Below are 21,234 nucleotides of genomic sequence, written 5' to 3' on the forward strand. Positions count from 1 at the left end.
AGAGTACACACATACTCTTATTTTTCCTTTCCCAGTGCTTATATCACACCAAACTGACTCAACATTGCACTGTCCACCCATGTCAATTAACCTTACTTAACAGCATAACCCTTCCTCCCTTTCTATCCTGTCTATCTTTCTGTACACATTGTACTCTCCAAATTCTAGTTCTTCCTTCCTTATATCTGCATGACTCCATGTCTCTGATATCCTAACAATATCTGCCTTCAGTGTCTTGGCCAGCACTTCAAATTCATCAAATTTATGTACTATGTTCCTAGCATTGGTGTACATGCAAGTATACATGTACCTGATCATACCTATTAATGTTCTACCTCTGACTGCCACTTCCAGAGCTAATGGAACACCACAATTTATAGTCAGATACCTAAGTCCTTTCATCTTAGAACCTCTACCGTACATTTGAATGCAGTCCTTCACCAGAATTTTTTCCCTCGATAGTGGAAGATCTTGAAATGCATACCTAAAATTCCATCTCCATCACAATTCAATCACTACCGCTCATTTCTTGTGCTTCAAGTCTACTCAGAGTTCTTGAGAACATCCTACTACCTATTTTCACTAAACAGATTCTGGCAGACAGATCTCTGCAAATTCACTGTGCAATACAAAATCATTCTATTACTACCAACCTTCTCTCGGTTACAACTATAATTTTCAATACATTCCAAGACAGTGCAGAAATTGCTATCACCTACCTCAACCTCAAATCTGCTTTTGATTCCATTGATGTATCAGCAGTCCGCCTACTATGTCAGCGGCACTTCCACATTTCTGGAAACATGCTCTCATTTTTGAACTCCCTACTGAACAAATGGATGCTCCTTCTAAATTGGAGAAACCAAACCTTCACCCTCCAGGTAAACACAGGTGTCCCACCAGGTGATGTGTTGGCAAGCCTATTATTTACTGTTCTGCTTGTTCCTCTTGTACATGGGAGACAAGATATAATTTGCTATGCATATGATGTGAAGCTAGTTATGCATATTAGCTTTACTGATGACATAAATCTCATCACAGCCAGTCTATCTGACAAACTAAATGATGTTGTAGCACATTTACATCAATTTGGGCTATATCTCAACCCAGTCAAATCATTCCAAATGATTTCCTTTCTCAAGCCACAACTGTCTGTGATTCCATTGCTATACAATGCCACTCAGATCCCTAATGTGCCCACTCACACTGATCGTGGAGTCATTTTTGAACCCAAGTCGACCTTTCATAATCATTTAGATGCTCTTCACCTGAAAGTGGTTAAACTTAGATTGCAAGCAAAGCAGCACCTTCTCTATGTCAAGGATATTAGCATCATGAGGAAGTATATCACAATAGTTGTTCACTCAGCAGTCCTGTATGGAGCAGAAATGTGGGATTTGGCAGCTCCCACTATACTGAAACCAGTGTATGCTTCTGAATACTGACTGCTCAGGTGGGCAACAAACAAACATGGTGTGCTCCCTATCAGCATCACTATAGCCCTATCACAATCCCTAAAAATCCCAAGGCTCCACAGATCAATCTTTGAGAGAAGACTCACCGTCACTGTAAATATGCTCATAGGACATATTTCAGCACTTGATCTGTGGGATACTATTCACTGGAGGATCCCACCCTGTACTCTTCAGGTGACTCCTTCCCTAACCATCAATAGGTTGCACATGGCTGATAGATTTCTCTCTGGGCAAAAACTGAAAGTTGCACAGTTGCTAGATGTGGACTTTTTTAAATTTACTACCAAAAATAAGTATTGACAGAAAATCTTAGACCAAAGACCTGTTCTTTTGCACTAATTGAGCCAGCTCTATAAATTTAGTCAAATTGTGAAAAATGTTAACTGATGATCTCTAGTAACCTTTGCTAAATTTGTTAATACAGCATTCTCTGTTAAGAGAATATAGTGTTTTTAATTTCCTAGCCAACTAACTTACTTTACTATTTAGTTAAAGAAGCACTGCAGGATCATCTAGACAAGACTTCAGTTATAGCTCAGACACGGCATGGGTTTGTTAAGGGGAAGTCTTGTCTGACCAATTTAATTGGATACTATAATGTGGTTACAAAGGAACTGGATGCAAATAATAATTTTGATATCATATATTTGGATCTTAGAAAGGCTTTGTACTGTTGTACATGGATGACTGCTGGGCGCCTCCGTAGCCAGGTGGGAAGGAGCAGCAGTGCGTACAATACGCATCTTGATTAGACTGGGGTTCGAGCCCGTCACCACCAAATACGGAGGATGTAGCAAGGTCAGGGAATGACCACCGCCTATTCTCGGAGCAATAGGCCTTAGTTGCTAATGCTCCTAAAAAAAAACCAAATAACAATAACGATGACTGCTGCACAAATTGGAGCAGTGTGGCATTGGAGTCAAATTGCTGCTATGGATAAAGGGATGGTTGAGTGGGAGAAGACAGAGAGTGCTAATCAATAGACACTGCTCTTCATGGACTAATGTTATTAGTGGAGTTCCCCAGGGTTCACTGTTGGGTCCATTGTTGTTTTCTGTATTTATTAATTAGCATTAGCATTAGCATTAGTAGAGGCATTTGATGCAAGAAAGCAAGCATATGCAGCATCAGCCAAAAAAAATAAATAAATAAAAAATAACCACTTCCACTTCACCCCTCTGTTCGTTTGAAATACCTATCCAGCTGAGCCTTAAACTTATTTAGGCTATCAACTTCCACGACAAGGGATGGAAGTCTATTCCAGCAACCAACCACCCGCTGGCTAAAGGCAAATTTCCTCACGTCTATCCTACATATGTCTTTCCTCAATTTGAATTTATGCCCTCTCAGGTGATTATTCTGAGCAAGACGAAGAATCCCATCAGCATTGAGCATGCTCAAACCATTCACGGCTTTATACACCTCCATCAGATCACCTTGCCGGTGCCTAGTCTCCAGACACTGTAATTTGCAAAACTTAAGCCTTTCTTCGTAAGAGCACCCCTTTGTTCCATTCACTAATCTTGTTGCCCTTCTCTGTACTCGTTCCAGCAGCTCTACATCCTTCTTGAAATGAGGCCTCCAGGCCTGTATACAGTACTCTAGGTGTGGCCTGACCATTGCCTTATACAAGGGAATAATCACCTCCTTATCCCTGCTAGAAAAATTCCTATATATCATCGACAATACACCATGAGCTACTCTTGCAGCCTGTCTGCACTGCTCAGAAAACTTCATATCTGCCTGCACAACCACCCCCAGGTCCCTTTCATTCTCTACCACTGTCAGTTTAGTACCACAGAGTTGATACGTTGCTCTGGGGTTGCTGTTTCCCATATGTAGTACTTTATATTTGTCAATGTTAAACTTCATTTGCCACCTCTCAGCCCATCTGCTCAACCTTTCCAGATCCTGTTGCAGTAGCATAGTGAAAGTAGTGTCCTTGACAACCCTGCCAACCTTCGTATCGTCTGCAAACTTGGACATTAAGCTTGATATACCATCATCAATATCATTTATAAATACAGAAAACAATAATGGACCCAATACTGAACCCTTAGGGACTCCATTAATAACATTAGTCCATGATGAGCAGTGTCCATTGATTACCACTCTCTGTCTTCTCCCCCTCAACCAACCCTTTATCCATAGCAGCAATTTGCCTCCAATGCCACACTGCTCCAATTTGTGCAGCAGTCTTACATGTGCAACAGTATCAAAAGCGTTTCTAAGATCCAAGTATATAATATCAAAGTTATTCCCTGCATCCAGTTCTTTTGTGACTGCATCATAGTATCCAATCAAATTGGTCAGGCAAGACTTCCCCTTAACAAAACCATGCTGTGTCTGAGCTATAACTGAAGTCTTGTCTAGATGATCCTGCAGTGTTTCTTTAACCAGTGCCTCCATTAATTTTCCGGGAACGGAAGTTAAACTAACAGGTCTATAATTACTTGTGTCGCCCTTTGATCCTCCTTTGTGAATTGGGGTCACATTTGCACATCTCCAGTCCATGGGTACTTCCCCTGAGTCCAAGGAAGCTGTCATAATTATGGCTAAGGGTTTGCTTACTTCTTTTGCTGCCTTCTTTAATATAACTGGATAGATCCCATCCACCCCAGGTGCCTTTCTTGTATTTATCTTCAACAATTTTCCCTCCACTTTACTCTCAGTTATTACAAGATTCTCTAGCTTTCTGCCAGAGTTGAATACACATCTGGCATTCCCCTTGCTGAATAACTCCTCATGTGTGAATGTTGATGCAAAATATTCATTTAGTTTGTTAGCTACCTGAGCAGGATCATCAACAGTTGACCCATCGATATCAAGTGGACCAATCTGATTCATCCCCTTCCTTCTAGAGTTTTCATAAGTAAAGAACTCTTTGCTGTTTTTCTTTGCATCTCTTGCCAAAGATTTCTCGTAATCTGCCTTCGCCTGCCTAACCTCCTTTGTAACTTGGTTACAGATCAACTTGTATCTATCATAGGCTTCTGTGTCATGTGTTAATTTGTATGTATCAAATGCATTTTTCTTCTTTCCCATATGTCTCATTAGTTTATCTGACATCCACTTAGGCCTAAACCTTGAACAATATTTCTTAGTTGGTATGTAAAGCCTAGTAGCTTCCAAGATAAGTTCTTTGAAGGCTTCCCATTTTGAATTTGCTGTTGGTAACATCATCAGTTGGTCCCACTGTAGAGAATTTAAATACTGTCTCAGTCCATCGTAGTCACCTTTACGAAAGCAATAACCCTTCCTTTTACCCCTAATGGTAGTTATCTCTTTGAGTAAATCCCACTTCAGCACACTGTGATCACTGCCACCTAGTGGTTCATTTACCTGCAGATTCTTAATGCATGAAGAATCACTACTGATAATCAAATCAAGAGTATTACTCCCTCTAGTTGCCTCCCGAACATGCTGATGGAGAAAACAATCATCCAATAAATCCACAAAAGCCTTGCTAGTGTGTGAGTGACCAGCCCCCAAATTCCAGTCAATATCTGGGAAATTAAAATCCCCCATTATAAGACTCTCTGATTTACTGGCCCACTCTATTTCCCTGTACAGTTTCTTATTATACTCATCAGAGTCATTAGGCCTATAGCACACTCCTACTCTCAATTTTGATCTCCCAATGCTTATGTCACACCAAACTGACTCAACACTGCACTGTCCAGCGATGTCGACTGACTTCACTTCTTTGGTTTTTATGTGTTTCTTAACTAATAGCATAACCCCTCCCCCCTTCCTATCCTGTCTATCCTTTCTGTAGACATTGTACTCCCCAAATTCCAGTTCTGCATTCCTTATATCTGTGTGACACCACGTCTCTGAAATCCCCACAATATCTGCCTTTGATGTTTTGAGCAATACCTCAAATTCATCAAATTTATTTTCTAAACTCCTAGCATTGGTGTACATGCAAGTATACATGCACCTGTTCCTAGTCTTAGCTACCCTAACACAACCCATATGTTTACTTGTACCCCAATGATTCCCAGCAGTCTCTGAAATATCCTGCATCTTATTTTCCAGGCTGTGGCTCATTCCAATAAAAGCAGTGCAAGAATCACTTTCACCTCTGCCAGTGGCTACTGTTAATCTATTAGTCCTTGTATCCCCCCAATCTAGCAGTTTTCCGACCCACCTAACACTGCCTCGATAGCATCAGCAAACATTCTTGGACCCTTTCTATTTAATGATATTGATGATGATATATCAGGCTTAATGTCTAAGTTTGCAGAAGATACGAAGGTCAGCAAGGTTGTTAATGACACTAATGAGAGTATGCTACTCCAACAGGATCTAGAAAAGTTGAGCAGATGGGCTGAGAGGTAGCAACTGAAATTTAACATTGACAAATGTAAAGTTACTGCATATGGGATGCAGTAACCCCAGAGTAACATATCAACTGTGTGGTACTACTCTGACAGTGGTAGAGAATGAAAAGGACCTGGGGGTACTTGTGCAGTCAGATATGAAGTTTTCTGAGTAGTGCAGACAGTCTGCAAGAATAGCTCTTGGTGTCTTGTCAGTGATATACAGGAATTTTCTAGCAGGGATAAGGAGGTGATTATCCCCCTGTATAAAGCAATGGTCAGGCCACACCTTGAGTACTGTATACAGGTCTGGAGGCCTCATTTTAAGAAGGATGTAGAACTGCTGGAACGAGTATAGAGAAGGGCAACAAGATTAGTGAATGGAACAAAGGGTTGCTCTTATGAAGAAACACTTATGTTTTTCAAATTACAGTGTCTGGAGACTAGGCACCTGTGAGGTGATCTGATTGAGGTGTATAAGGCCTTGAATGGTTTGAGCATGCTCAATGCTGATGGGATTCCTCCTCTTGCTCAGAATAATTGCCTGAGAGGGCATAAATTCAGATTGAGGAAAGACAGTTGTAGGATAGATGTGTGGAAGTTTGCCTTTAGCCAGCAGGTGGAACAAACTTCCATCTCTTTTAGAAGTTGATAGCTTAAATAGATTCAAGACAGAACTAGACAAACATTTGGAGCGAGTGGATGGATGAAATGAGAAGGGTTTTTTTTTTTTTTTTTTTTTGGCTGTATAAGCTTGCTTTCTTGCATCATATGCCTTTACTAATGCTAATGCTATTTACTAACCCTGTTAACGCCTGCTGGAGAGGAAACTGGATATCTTGATGTCAGCTTCCTCCTTCGCTGTTAATTCTTCAGCTATGTTAATCCCCTGGCCATCTTTCTGGCCGTAAAGGGGACTTTGCTGGTTTATATATATATACTTTGCTGTATGCATATATATTCTTGGCAATAAACATTTATTTATTTATTTTAGGCAGTGCTGAAGATTTTTAAAAGCTAGTTTAAAATCACGTACACTGAGAAAGCTAGTTAACAACAATGATATTTTTAACTAGATTAAAAACATAATTAACTAGTTTTTCAGTGGTTTGAAGAGCATTTATTGTATATTGATTTTCTTGCTGATGTATTAGTATTAGCAAATGAAGCAAAGCAGAAAGCTTATACAACATCAGCCAGAAACACACACACACACACACACACACACACACACACACACACACACACACACACACACACACACACACACACACACACACCTCACTCACTTCATCTGTCCACTCTCTCTAATAATTTGTCTAGTTCTTCAGTAAATATATTCAAAATACCTACTTCCACAACATTAGATGGCAGGTTGTTCCAACAATTACCCACGGGTTGAAACCAAATTTTCACACATATATCCTTCAACTATGCTTTTTCAATTTATGGCCCCTTATATTTGTTGTCTGAGAAAGGGTAAGGATGCAATTAGCATGTAGTTTACTCAGTCCATATCAAGCAATGAACACTTCAATCACATCTCTTCGGCGCCTCCGTAGCCAGGTGGGAAGGAGCAGCAGTGCGTAGCACATGCTTCTTGATTAGACCGGGGTTCGAGCCCGTCACCACCAAATATGGAGTATGCGGAAAGGTCAAGGAATGACCACCGCATATCCCGGAGCAATATGGCCTTAGTTGCTAATGCTCCTAAAAACCAAATAACAAACAAACAAACAAACAAACACATCTCTTCACAGGAGACATGATCAAAGTGTTCATGCATTGCAGCTTTGAATTGAGTCATTCATGATCTGGATGTGCAACTTTTTTGGAAGCTGCTAAGTGGAATTTTCTCTATTACTTAATATTATTATTTTTTATAACTTTTGATTTAGTAGTGTAGTCATCATTTGTGATTCTCTGATTAAGGTGGTGAATGTGTTTGTTACTTGGCCTTTGTAATTGCTTAAGAAACCATAGTAGACTTCTGCCACCATTGTGTTGTTTCGATAAGAACATTTGAATTTTTCCCCCAGTGTTACAGTATTATGCCCCAGACTAGAGCAGCAAAGCAATGGGCACAAAGTAGTGAGAATGTTGTGGCTTGAGGGAGAACCAAAGGGGATGATATTCCAACGTAACATATCACAGTCCAACAAAATGTGCAGTTTCTGAAATGTTTGCAGACCTTTCTGTAACAGAACATGATTCAGGCAAGGGGATGTCTTTGTGTGTACTAGGTGCAGGGAGCGTGAAGACATTAGGTGTGAAAACATTAGAATGTTGTAGCTTGAGGGAGAACCGAAGGGGATGATATTCCAATGTAACAACATAACAACTGATGATGTTACCAGCATTGAATTCTAAATGGGAAGCCTTCGGGGACTTAATCTTGGGACTGCTAGGCTTTTCATTCCAACTAAGAATTACTGTTCAAGGTTCAGGCCTAAATGGAGGTCAGATGAATTAATGAGGCTTGTGGCAGAGAAGAAAAATTTATGGGATGCATATAAATTATCAGGTGACACAGAAGCCTATGACAGATATAAGGTTGTCTGTAATCAAGTCACAAAGGAGGCTAGGCAGGCGAAGGCAGATAATGAGAAATCTTTGGAAAAGGATGCAAATAAAAACAGCAAAGAGTTCTTTACTTATGTAAACTCTAGAAAGAAAGGGATGAATCAGATTGGACCAGATAACATAGATGAACCAGTTGACTGTTGATGATCATGCTCAGGTAGCTGATAAACTGAATGAGTATTTTGCATTTACATTCACACATGAGTTATTCAATGAGGGGAGTGCCAGAAGTTTATCAAACTCTAACAGGGAGCTAATGGATTTTGTAATAACTGAGAGCAAAGTGGAGAAGAAATTGCTGAAGTTGAACATAAAAAAAGGCACCTGGGGTTGACGGGATCTATCCAGTTATATTAAAGGAGGCAGCAAAGGAAGTAAGCAAACCCTTAGTCATAATTATGAGAGCTTCCTTGAACTCAGGGGAGGTCCCCATGGACTGGAGGTGTGCAAATGTATCACCAATTTACAAAAAAGGGTTTAAAAGGTGACACAAGTAACTATAGACCTGTTAGTTTAACTTGTGTTCCGGGGAAAATAATGGAATCACTGGTTAAAGAAGCATTGCAGGATCATCTAGACAAGACTGCAGTAATAGTTAAGACACAGCATGGGTTTGTTAAAGGGAGGTCTTGTCTGACCAATTTGATTGGATACTGTGTCACAAAGGAACTGAATGCCAAAAATAATTTTGATATCATATACTTCGATTTCAGGAAAGCTTTTGATACTGTTGCACATGGAAAACTGCTGTACAAATTGGAGAGGTACGGCATTAAGGGTAAGTTGCTACAATGGATAAAGGGATGGTTGAGTGGGAGACAACAGAGAGTGGTAATCAATGGACACTGCTCTTTGTGGACAAACGTTATTAGTAGAGTTCTCCAGGGTTTGGTGTTTGGCCCAATGTTGTTTTGTATATTTATTATTTATCAATGATATTGGTGGAGGTATGTCAGGTTTAATGTCAAAGTTTGCAGATGATACAAAGGTTGGCAGGGTTGTTAACGACAGTAAAGACAGTATCCACTCCAACTGGATCTAGATAAGTTGGGCAAATGGGCTGAGAAGTGGCAACTGAAGTTTAACATTGACAAATGCAAAGTACTGCATATGGGTAGCAATAACCCAAGAGAAATGTATAAACTTTGTAGTACAACACTCAGGGAAGTGGAAAGTGAAAAATACCTGGGAGTAATTGTGCAGTCAAATTGAAGTTTGCTGAGCAGTGCAGATGGGCTGCCAGGGCAGGTCATGGAGTCTTGTCAATGATATATAGGAATTTTGTTAGCAGGGACAGGGAGGTGATTATCCCGTTGTACAAGGCAATGTTCAAGTCACACCTAGAGTACTGTGTACAGGTCTGGAGGCCTCATTTTAGGAAGGATGTAGAACGTAGCCCAGTGGTCAGGAGCGAGAGTGCATAGCACGCGTTCCTTGAGTGGACCAGGGTTCAAGCCCGTGACTACTAAATACGATAAATATTTGTATTGACGATTTATTGTAAACTCTACTGACTTGGTTGTCATGCCGGAGTATAAACATAAATTTTTTTTTTTTTTTTTTTTTAGTTGTTAGAACGAGTACAAAGAAGGGCAACAAGATTGGTGAGGGGACAAAGGGGTGTTCTTACCAAGAAAGGCTTAAATTCTGAAAATTGCAGTGCATGGAGAGTAGGCACCTGTGAGGGGATCTGATTGAGATGTATAAGGCCTTGAATGGTTTGAGCAAGCTGAATGCTAATGGGATTCTTCCTCTTGCTCAGATTAAGAACCTGAGGGTGCATATATTAAAATTGAGGAAAGAGTTGTAGAATGGATGCGCGTAAATTTGCCTTTAGCCAGCGGGTGGTTGATTGGTGGAACAGACTTCCATCTTTTGTTGTGGAAGTTGATAGCCTAAATAAATTTAAGGCTGAGCTGGACAGGCATTTGAAACAAATGGAAGGGTGAAATGGGAGGGTTTTTTTTTTTTTTTTGTCTGATGCTGCATAAGCTTGCTTTCTTGCATCGTATGCTTCTACTAATGCTAATACTAATGCTTACATATCACAGCCTAACAAAATGTTTGCAGACCCCTCTGGAACAGAACATGATTCAGGCAAGGGGGATGTCTTTGTGTGTAACAGGTGTAGGGAGTGTGAAAACATTAGGTGCCAACTCAGCATTCTGATGGGTGTTTATGACAGTTTGAAGAGTAGGGTAGATGCCCATGAAGGAATTTAAATGGGGCCCATCAACTCTCAGCTGGCCAACTCAATGCCAGCACTTGTGCATCAGACAACACCAGAGCTTGTGCATCAGACGACACCAGAGATTGTGCATCAGACAACACCAGAGATTGTGCATCAGACAACACCAGAGCTTGTGCATCAGACGACACCAGAGATTGTGCATCAAACAACACCAGAGCTTGTGCATCAGACAACATAATGGAAATCACCAAGGCAGAATATGCTAGTCCCATAGGAGGGGTCATTGTCAGTGACTCTATTGTCAGGGAAACAGGAAACACATTGTGCAAGAGGGATAGGTGGAATATGACTAAGATAACTCTTCCAGGAGCAAAAGTAGATGATAACTCTTCCAGGAGCAAAAGTAGATGATAACTCTTCCAGGAGCAAAAGTAGATGATAACTCTTCCAGGAGCAAAAGTAGAGCAGTTATCATCTTTTAAGGGCACAAAGGGTGATATTGTTGTACACGTTTGGCACTAATGATATTAAGAGTACGAGATCTGAGGAGAACCCTTGCATGTATACTTGCATGTACACTAATTGTACATGGAGCATTGAGTGGTAGAAGATAGAGTCATAATCAATAGGCACTGCTCCTTGTCTACTAATGTTATTAATGGATTCCCTCAGGATTTAGCATTGGTCCCATTGTTGTTTTCTATATTTATCAATAATACTGATGAAGACATATCAGGCTTAATCCAAGTTTGATGATACAGGGGTTGCCAAGATAGCCAATGACAGGAATGATGGTATGCTACTGCAACATGATCTAGAAAAAATTGTGCAGATATGCCAAGAAATGGCAGTTGAGAATACGCTGTACTTTGACTGCCATTTCTTGGCAGATATGCCAAGAAATGCCAGTCAAAGTACAGCATATGGGTAGCAGTAATCTCAGATTAACGTATCAACTGTGTGGTACTACACTTAAGGTGGTAGAAAATGAAAAAGACCTGGGAGTAATTGTGCAGGCAGATATGAAGTTCTCTGAGCAATGCAGACAGGTGCCAGATCAGCTCATGGGGTTTTGTTAATGATATACAGGAGTTTTACTAACAGGGTTGTTATCTCATTGCATAAGGCAGTGGTCAGGCCACATCTTCAGTACTGCATGCAGGTCTGGAATCCTCATTTTAGGACAAGTGTAGAATTGCCGGAATGAGTAGAGAGAAGGGCAACGAGATTGTTGGGGGAAACATAGGGGTGCTCTTACCAGAAAAGGCTTCAGTTCTGGAAATTGCAGTGCCTGGAGAGTAGGCATCTGCGAGGTGATCTGATCTGATTGAGGTTTTTAAGGCTTTGAATGGATTGAGCAAGCTCAGTGCCAATGGGATTCTTCCTCTTCCTCAGACTACACACATGGGGTACACAAATTCAAATTGAGGAAGGACAGTTGCAGAATTGAATGAGTGGAAGTTTGCCTTTAGCCAGTGAATGGCTGATTGTTGGAACAAACTTCCACCTGTTGTTGAGGAAAGAGGAAGTTGATTGCTTAAATAAATTCATGGAAGAACTGGACACACTATTGGAGAGAATGAATAGGTGAAATGGGAAGCGTTTTTTTTTTTTTTTTTTTGGCTGAGGCTGAATTAGCTTGCTTTCTTGGATCATTTGCCACTACTAATGCTAATGCTAAAATGATTTTGAAATTACGAGAGTCCATTGGCTTCTGTTAATGTTTGATAAGGACTATTATTAAAACTCTATTCAAAACAACAGCTGCTTTACTTTCTATTCCATTGGTTAGAAGTGAGAATGGATCAATGCTAATTATGAAAAGGGATGTAAGAGTGCAGCTGCATTCTCATTTTCATCTGAAAGAATTCTGGCCTCTTCATCTCAATAACTCTCTGAACTTCTGTTTCTGCCTGGGTAAAACACAGACATCAATAAAGTGAAATTTATCTTTCAACATTGATAAACTTGCTATTCAAATGCTATTTTATCTCCATTTATCATGGGGTTTACATAACTAATATATTTTTGTTGTTACAAAAAAAAATTATTCAGGTAAAATTTTTCAGTTTTTAAAATCTAAAACTTAATGAATAAAGTTGTGGATACTTTGGTGCATATGTGTTTGTGTGTGTGCATGCATATGTTAGCTCTTATTCAGAGTTTCACGTTTTGTTTTCATTTTTGCATTTAGATTTGGAATTTTTTTTCAATAGTTATAAAGCTTTTTTTTTTTTTTTTATATTAGATTTTTCATTTCCTAAGTGGAAATCAAAGGCCATAGGATTTATCGGGGAAATCTCGGTGGGATGGAGGCCGGTGTGATTTTCAATATTACAGTCTGACCTCCAATACATTCTATTTGTTTTCCCCAGTAAGAATTTTTAACTCAGTCCGTCTCTGATGGAAATACAGTCACTTTATAGGATAAAGTTTATCCTTAATGTAGTAATTATTAAATCACAACCTAAATTTTTCCTTATAATATGGCTGCATTATAAGAAAATGTTTATGCCTTTATAATCAGCTATCTGTCATTGAACTCTGCCCTTTATGAGTATAGTGTTTTGTAACAAAATTTGTTTGGAGAGTGGCCATTACAGCAAGTATTGTGAATTAAAATTTCTTATAATATCAGCATTGTTTACATAAGATCTAATTTTCATGCTACGTACATGTGATATTTTACTGATAAGAGATTAAAAGTACTATTTATTAATATTTTCTTAAAATACATGTTGGATTTTTTATTTCAGTCACCGAATGATGGAAATTATAGATCTCTGGCGAATGTTAGTAGAAGCCACTGAAAAAAAGGGAGCAAAGTTAGCAGAAGCATCTGCACAGCAGCAATTTAATCGAGGTATTGAGGATATTGAGATTTGGCTGTCAGAAATTGAAGGACAACTTATATCAGAAGATTATGGAAAGGCAAGTCATTTAAATTTTTAAAATCTGAAATCAGTAATATTTTGTGATAATAACTGGCCATCTTGTATGCTAGTAATGATTTATAATTATTGTTATTAGGGGCTGGCCATGGTCAAGTGGTTACTTTACTTTCCATAAGTAAAGAGTTTGTGGGTTTGAGCCCGTAAACTGTCACAAAAAATGCTTGGCCCATTCTGAACTATGCCATTAAAAATCTGGCTGCCTTAATAACTCAATATATATATATATGTACAATGAATAAGTAAACTCTTCTGACTTTAGCAATCTCGCAAATAAAGGAAATTTATTTATTTATTAATACAAAAAGTTTTGATTCAGAATATAAGTTGAAATTGTTGGCATGTTGGAAGCCCAGAACTGTGCCATAACATTTATATGATGAGAGCCTTGTCGATCAATTCAACCCTGGAAAGATTGTGCAAGGCTCAAGGGGTAGAATTGTTTTTCAGCCTGGTCTGTACTTGTTAACAGGAGAGACTGCTTCTACAGAGATGGGATACACTTAAATCGAAAGGGTGCAAGAATATTTGCTGATGTTATCGAGGCAGTGTTAGGTGAGTCGGAAAACTGCTAGCTTGGGGGGATAAAAGGACTAATAGATTAACAGTAGCCACTGGCAGAGGTGAAAGTGATTCTTGCACTGCTTCAATTGGAATGAGCAGCAGCCGGGAAAACAAGATGCAGGATATTTCAGAGACTGCTGGGAGTCATTGCGGTACAAGTAAACACATCGGTTGTGTTAGGGTAGCTAAGAATAGGAACAGGTGCATGTATATTTGCGTGTACACCAATGCTAGGAGTTTGGTAAATAAATTTGATGAATTTGAGGTATTGCTCAAAACATCAAAGGCAGATATATTTGGAATATCAGAGATGTGGTGTCACACAGATATAAGGAATGCAGAACTGGAATTTGGGGAGTACAATGTGTACAGAAAGGATAGACAGGATAGGAAGGGAGGAGGGGTTATGCTATTAGTTAAGAAACACATAAAATCCAAGGAAGTGAAGCCAGTCGACATCGCTGGACAATGCAGTGTCGAGTCAGTTTGGTGTGACATAAGGATTGGGAGACCAAAATTGAGAGTAGGAGTGTGCTATAGGCCTAATGACTCTGATGAGTATAATAAGAAACTGTACAGGGAAATAGAGTGGGCCAGTAAATCAGAGAGTCTTATAATGGGGGATTTTAATTTCCCAGATATTGACTGGAATTTGTGGGTTGGTCACTCCCACACTAGCAAGGCTTTTGTGGATTTATTGGATGATTGTTTTCTACATAAGCATGTTCGGGAGGCAACTAGAGGGAGTAATACTCTTGATCTGATTATCAGTAGTGATTCTTCATGCATTAAGAATCTGCAGATAAAGGAACCACTAGGTGGCAGTGATCACAGTGTGCTGAAGTGGGATTTACTCAAAGAGGTAACTATCATCAGGGGTAAAGGGAAGGGTTTTTGCTTTTGTAAAGGCGACTACGATGGTCTGAGACAGTACTTAAATTCTATACAGTGGGACCAACTGATGACGTTACCAACACCAAATTCAAAATGAGAAGCATTCAAAGAACTTATCTTGGAAGCTACTAGGCTTTACATACCAACTAAGAAATATTGTTCAAGGCTTAGGCCTAAATGGATGTCAGATGAACTAATGAGACATATGGCAGAGAAGAAAAATGCATGGGATACATATAAATTAATATGTGACAAAGAAGTCTATGATAGATATAAGCTGGTCTGAAACCAAGTTACAAAGGACGTTAGGCAGGCGAAGGCAGATTACGAGAAACCTTTGGCAAAGGATGCAAAGAAAAACAGCAAAGAGTTCTTTACTTAAGTAAAATCTAGAAGGAAGGGGTCCACTTGATATTGATGGTTCTACTGTTGATGATCCTGATCAGGTAGCTAACAATCTAAATGAATATTTTTCATCGACATTCACACATGAGGAGTTATTCAGTGAGGGGAATGCCAGAGGTGTATTCAGCTCTGGCAGTAAGCTAGATAATCTCGTAATAACTGAGAGTAAAGTGGAGTAGAAATTGTTGAAGATAAACACAAGAAAGGCACCTGGGGTGGATGGGATCTATCCAGTTATATTAAAGGAGGCAGCAAAGGATGTAAGCAAACCCTTAGCTATAATTATGAGAGCTTTCTTAGACTCAGGGGAGGTACCCATAGACTGGAGATGTGCAAATGTGACCCCAATAACTGAGAGTAAAGTGGAGTAGAAATTGTTGAAGATAAACACAAGAAAGGCACCTGGGGCGGATGGGATCTATCCAGTTATATTAAAGGAGGCAGCAAAGGAAGTAAGCAAACCCTTAGCTATAATTATGAAAGCTTTCTTGGACTCAGAGGAGGTACCCATAGACTGGAGATGTGCAAATGTGACCCCAATTCACAAAGGAGGATCAAAGGCTGACACAATTAATTATAGACCTGTGAGTTTAACTTCTGTTCCAGGAAAATTAATGGAGGCACTGGTTAAAGAAGCACTGCAGGATCATCTAGACAAGACTTCAGTTATAGCTCAGACACAGCATGGTTTTGTTAAGGGAAAGTCTTTCCTGACCAATTTGATTGGATACTATGATGCAGTCACAAAAGAACTGGATGCAGGGAATAACTTTGATATTATATACTTGGATTTTAGAAAGGCTTTTGATACTGTTGCACATGGAAGACTGCTGCACAAATTGGAGCAGTGTGGCATTGGAGGCAAATTGCTGCTATGGATAATGGAGTGGTTGAGGGGGAGAAGACAGAGAGTGGTAATCAATGGACACTGCTCATCGTGGACTAATGTTATTAGTGGAGTCCCTTAGGGTTCAGTATTGGGTCCATTATTGTTTTTGTATTTATAAATGATATGGATGATGGTATAAATAAAAAATAAATTTAAAGCTCAGCTGGACAGGTATTTCCAATGAACGGAGGGGTGAAATGGAAGTGGTTTTTTTTTATTTTTTATTTATTTGTTTTTTTTTTGGTTGGTGCTGCATAAGCTTGCTTTCTTGCATCATATGCCTCTACTTAGCTAATGCTAATAGCATTTAAAGAAATATTATTTTTAATAGGCTCTACAGCTACACTGGGGGTGGAAGGCAAATTTCTGGAATCTGAAAATGTACTTTTTTTTTTCTCATATGCTTTTAGACATTATGTCTGTGAATTAACTTTTACATGCTTTTTTCTTTTTAATGTTTCTGCCTTTTGATTTGCCTTGTCCTAAAAATTTTTAGTTTATTTTTTTTTTATCTCTGACATACTCTACTTTTTTTTTTTAATGTTTTGGAACTCAAAGTATCTGTTAACCTGGCAGTGGTCATGCCCAGTTGGATCATGCAACTCCTGTCAAGTGACCGACTTTGTTTTTATTTACATAAAATGTTTTTGTATTTTTTGACTTAATTTCAGTACTTTGTTGTATCTACATTTCTTTTTATCAAAAAATTAAATATATATAAAAATGCTGTGTTTGCACATGTTATTTATAAACAAAAAAACAAAAATATTAATTCTACTGAAGGAACAAAAAGAAAGTTATAGCTATAAAATATAAACGTGAAATTAATTTAGTGCATGTGCATATATTTCTGTTTATATCTTATGTATGGATGCAAAAATATGTAGAAACGTTTATTAACTTTGCTTAAAATTAAGAAAAAAAATGTTATATTATAAATATGAAACTATTAGGTGGTTCAATTTTAGAGTTGATAAAATGATCCAATGTTCAAAAATTTTAATTTACACATGTACACATATGTTTGCTGGCAAGCTGGAAAAAAATGCTTGCCAGCTTTTTTCCACTTTGTATTCTATTTGGAAGATATACAGTGTGTCTATAAATTATTCACCTGATTATGAAGCTTGATTAAAATTTGTTTGTAATGGGTATTTCAAATGGTACGCTGCAGTTATCAAAGAAACTCAATGAGTTTTTCTTATGCAGTTGGCAGCCTGAATACCAACCAGCATTGTGGCAGTACAGCATTAAAATGGCAATAGTGCAGGAAGAAAGCAGTGTGTGTTGTGGCTGTGAGATACTAAATCTGTAAAGTGATGTTTTCAATAGGAATTTCAGAAAAATCCACCTATGGAACAACCAATGAGGCAATGGTCGAAACGGTTTCAAGAAACCAGCAGTATGCTACCCCACATAGGAGCAGGTAGGTATATTGTATCTGCAGATGAAGTTTTGGAAATTCAGGAAGTGTTTACCCGAAGTCCTACAAAATCTATCTCCCAGGCAAGCCTGCATCTGCAAAATATTGTGAGCAACATTGCACAGGGTGGTTCTCAAGAGTTCTAAACTTTTTACTTACAAAGTGCAAATTGTCCTGGAAATAAGTCTCATGATAAACCAGAATGAGATGAATTTGCCCTTTGCATTCTCGACTGTATAGACAAAGATAAGCACTTTCTGGAAAATGTAATTTTCAGTGATGAAGTGACATTCCACCTGTCTGATAAAGTTAACAGACACAATTGTTGCATATGGGGATCTGAAAATTCTCACTCTTTGGTAGCTCACAAATACAAGTGTGATAGTATCAAGGTAAATGTGTGGAGTGCACTGTCATTCAGTCAGGTGATTGGCCATTTTTCTTCCACAAAAACACTGTGAACTCCACAAATTATGTAGATATGCTCAAATTGTATGCTGCACCTTAGCTGGAAGATATGCAACCACATGTGTTCTAGCAGTAAGATGGGACCGACACCAAAGTGAGGCTTGCACATGTGCAATTTTCTGAATAAAAAATTTTCTAACCAATGGATTGGCTGAGATGGTCCCATTTCATGGCTTCCTTGTTCTCCAGATATCACCACACCTATGGATTTCTTTATGTGGTGCTATATAAAGGACAAGGTGTGTACAAAAAGCAAAAGTTAAAAATGTCACAGATTTAAAAGACTGGATTGAACAAGCAGTGACTCCTATTCCTCAAGAGATGCTTTAAGACACTTAATAATAGTATTCTCCATATAGTGCAAGGAAGCCACAGGCTTTTTCTGCACTAGCAAAAAAAAAAAAGAAGTAGATAAGAAAATACAAATTATGTGCTTCCCTCCTCACAGAGGCAACTATTCAGTTGGCCTTTGAATTTATTCAAACTATCAGCCTCAACTACCTGTGAGGGAATGAAATCAGCTACCTTCTTGACAATCTATGTTCTACCAAAGATGCTCATGTAGAAGTTTACTGGAGTGCAGTACTTTATGCATAGTTAAAAACTATGCATAGTTGAAAAAATTTGGCTTGCAACACCAGTCTTGTTCTTTCATGCATTTACTCCGTTAAAAACATAAAACATCACTTAGAAACAACCTAAGTAAAACAAGGTCTATATTTAGGAAGGTAGAGAAAGTTTCATTCATTAGTTTTAAACCAACAAAAAATGCACAAATTTTTTTCTCACAAGTCACCTGAGAGATCCGAAGTGACCACTCCTGAGTTAAATTTCATCTTATCTCATCTCATCTTTCTGAATTTTCCAATAGTGTTTTTATTCTCTGACCATTTGTTTTGCATTTTGCTGTAAAATGAAGCTTTATTTTGCATTTTGCTGTAAAATGAAGCTTTATTTTGCATTTTGCTGGGTGAAGTGAGACGTTATCACTACATGACTGAGAACTTTTAGTCGAAGTAGTTAAAATGTGTCTAAGTAAGGACAAAAAATAAAGAAACCTTTTCCTTTTTTTCCTAATCTATCCTTTAAGGTTAGGTTAGGAAACCTAACCTTAAAAATATACAAAGAAATCAGTAATATGGTTTTTTAATAGCAAAAACACTTATGAACTCCAATTATCTGCTTTTAATAATAAGAAAAAACTAATCATTACATCATCTGTCATTCCTATATGTTAATCAGTATATCATTCTTGACGTCTACTGCTGTTACCGATAACATGCACCATCAGTTTACTGAGAATGAGGGAGAAACTGTGGTACTGGCAAACCAGTTTGCCATGGTTCTAATGTTGGCTTTCTTTACCTTAGCTACAATATGTTGTTATTGGGTTCACATTATGATATTTTTACATTATGATGGTGTCTCTGGAACGGATTAATATCGCAAAGCGGGGTCCACTGTACCATAGTGAAAATTTTGCCTTCACTGATATTATTATCCCCTCTCAGAGTCTTATAGATTTCAAGAAGGTCACTCTCTAAGGTGACTGATTGCTAAATTCTGTAGCCCACATGATCAAAGTCTTTCCTCATGTGAGTGCCCTTTGTTAGGTCTCATCAAGCAGGTTACTCATCTTTCAAGAAGCTGAAGTTTTTTTTTTTTAGCTGCTGCTTAAATACAGTATTCCACACATGGTCTTGCAATTAAAAATACAGTTGGATAATAGGATTGGATTACAACTAGATACAGTGAGATTATAACCTCCATATCTTGCAGAGAAATGTTCGATAAATCATGAATAGGATATCGGCCTTCCTTGCTGTCTGGCTACGCTGTTCAGAGAACTTCATTTCTTCCTCTACCGTTTTTATACAGAAATGTTTATTTGCATAGAATCCTGTCCACCAAATCCTACACTTTTATTTGAACATGTTTAAAACTGTTCCATTTTTTGATTATCAGGTTTTTGATTTTGCAGTTGACATTCCAAAAGTAGTGTCATTACTTTATTACTTTTTTTTTTCCATAGGTTTTCCTGTCATATAAATAAGTCAGAAGCTCATGACTTTTTTCCTATACTATTTTGCTGGTGAATTCATTGTGGAAAATATATAATTTCAGTGTAAATACACCATAGTTTTTCTTCTGATAAATTTAACTACATAAGTAGTGTAACGGCATCGCTTGATTTTATCTCATATTGTGGCTACCTTCATAACGAGATACCAGGTATTGCACTACTTTAAATAAATAACGCTTCTCTAGTAGAGGAGACTACTGTTGTTTATTCTCAGTGGGCACCACCACCCAGACACGTTTTGGAGCTTGATGGCTCATTCATCGATGGGCGGGCAGTACCCTGATAATGCAGACATGCCATCACGGTTGCAAAGTTAATTCCCCAATATGAGAGATGCCAAATGGTGAAGATAATGATAATACTTTGAAGGCTAAATGCACAAGTCATAATAAGTTATGGGTTTAAATTAACTATATAATATCGGTGTAAATGTCAATTGTAGAAAATGCGGATTTACATTGCATTACAAAAGCAGGTTTTTTAAATCTCACTGGAAACACTGAGATTTAGTTATACTGTAAAATTATTTTCCAATTAAATTAAAGGAGCCTATTTTTGAAACCTAAGCCTATTTAATTAAATTGCTAATGAATGTTTCTTGGATTAATTTTTGTTATATATGTTTATTTAAAAATATATTAAATTTGTTTACATTTTCATATTTTTTACCCTTAGGATTTGACAAGTGTTCAGAATCTTCTGAAAAAGCATGCATTACTTGAAGCTGATGTGGCATCTCATCAGGTAGGGTTATGTCAATTGTTTTGTAATCTGAAGAATCTAATATTAATGTAAATAAAATAGTATCTATAAAGAAAAATAATATTGATTAGTCATTAGAAAAATAATAATGATTAGTCATTAGAAAAATAATAATGATTAGTCAAAAATAATAATGATTAGGTTTATGTTAATGAATATTTTGATCACCTGTTTAATTCTTGTAATCTACTAATCAAAACAAGCAAGACTTCCTTAAGTTT

The 21,234-nt window shown here is 38.0% G+C and overlaps 1 protein-coding gene across 2 annotated transcripts in view; it reads left to right on the forward strand.

The window, feature by feature from the left end:
• LOC150087841 (spectrin alpha chain-like) overlaps positions 1–21,234 on the forward strand; it is a 455,664-nt gene that overhangs the window by 127,428 nt on the left and 307,002 nt on the right. For both annotated transcript variants that reach the window (XM_090369231.1, XM_090369232.1), the window contains exons 17-18: positions 13,331–13,505; positions 20,927–20,995. In XM_090369231.1, the coding sequence (XP_090225357.1) occupies positions 13,331–13,505; positions 20,927–20,995 (244 nt within the window). The remainder of the gene's footprint in view (positions 1–13,330; positions 13,506–20,926; positions 20,996–21,234) is intronic.

This window comes from Mastigoproctus giganteus, chromosome 3 (genome assembly GCF_048544385.1).
Source record: "Mastigoproctus giganteus isolate SK-2022 chromosome 3, ASM4854438v1, whole genome shotgun sequence".
Taxonomy (NCBI): Eukaryota; Metazoa; Arthropoda; class Arachnida; order Uropygi; family Thelyphonidae; genus Mastigoproctus; species Mastigoproctus giganteus.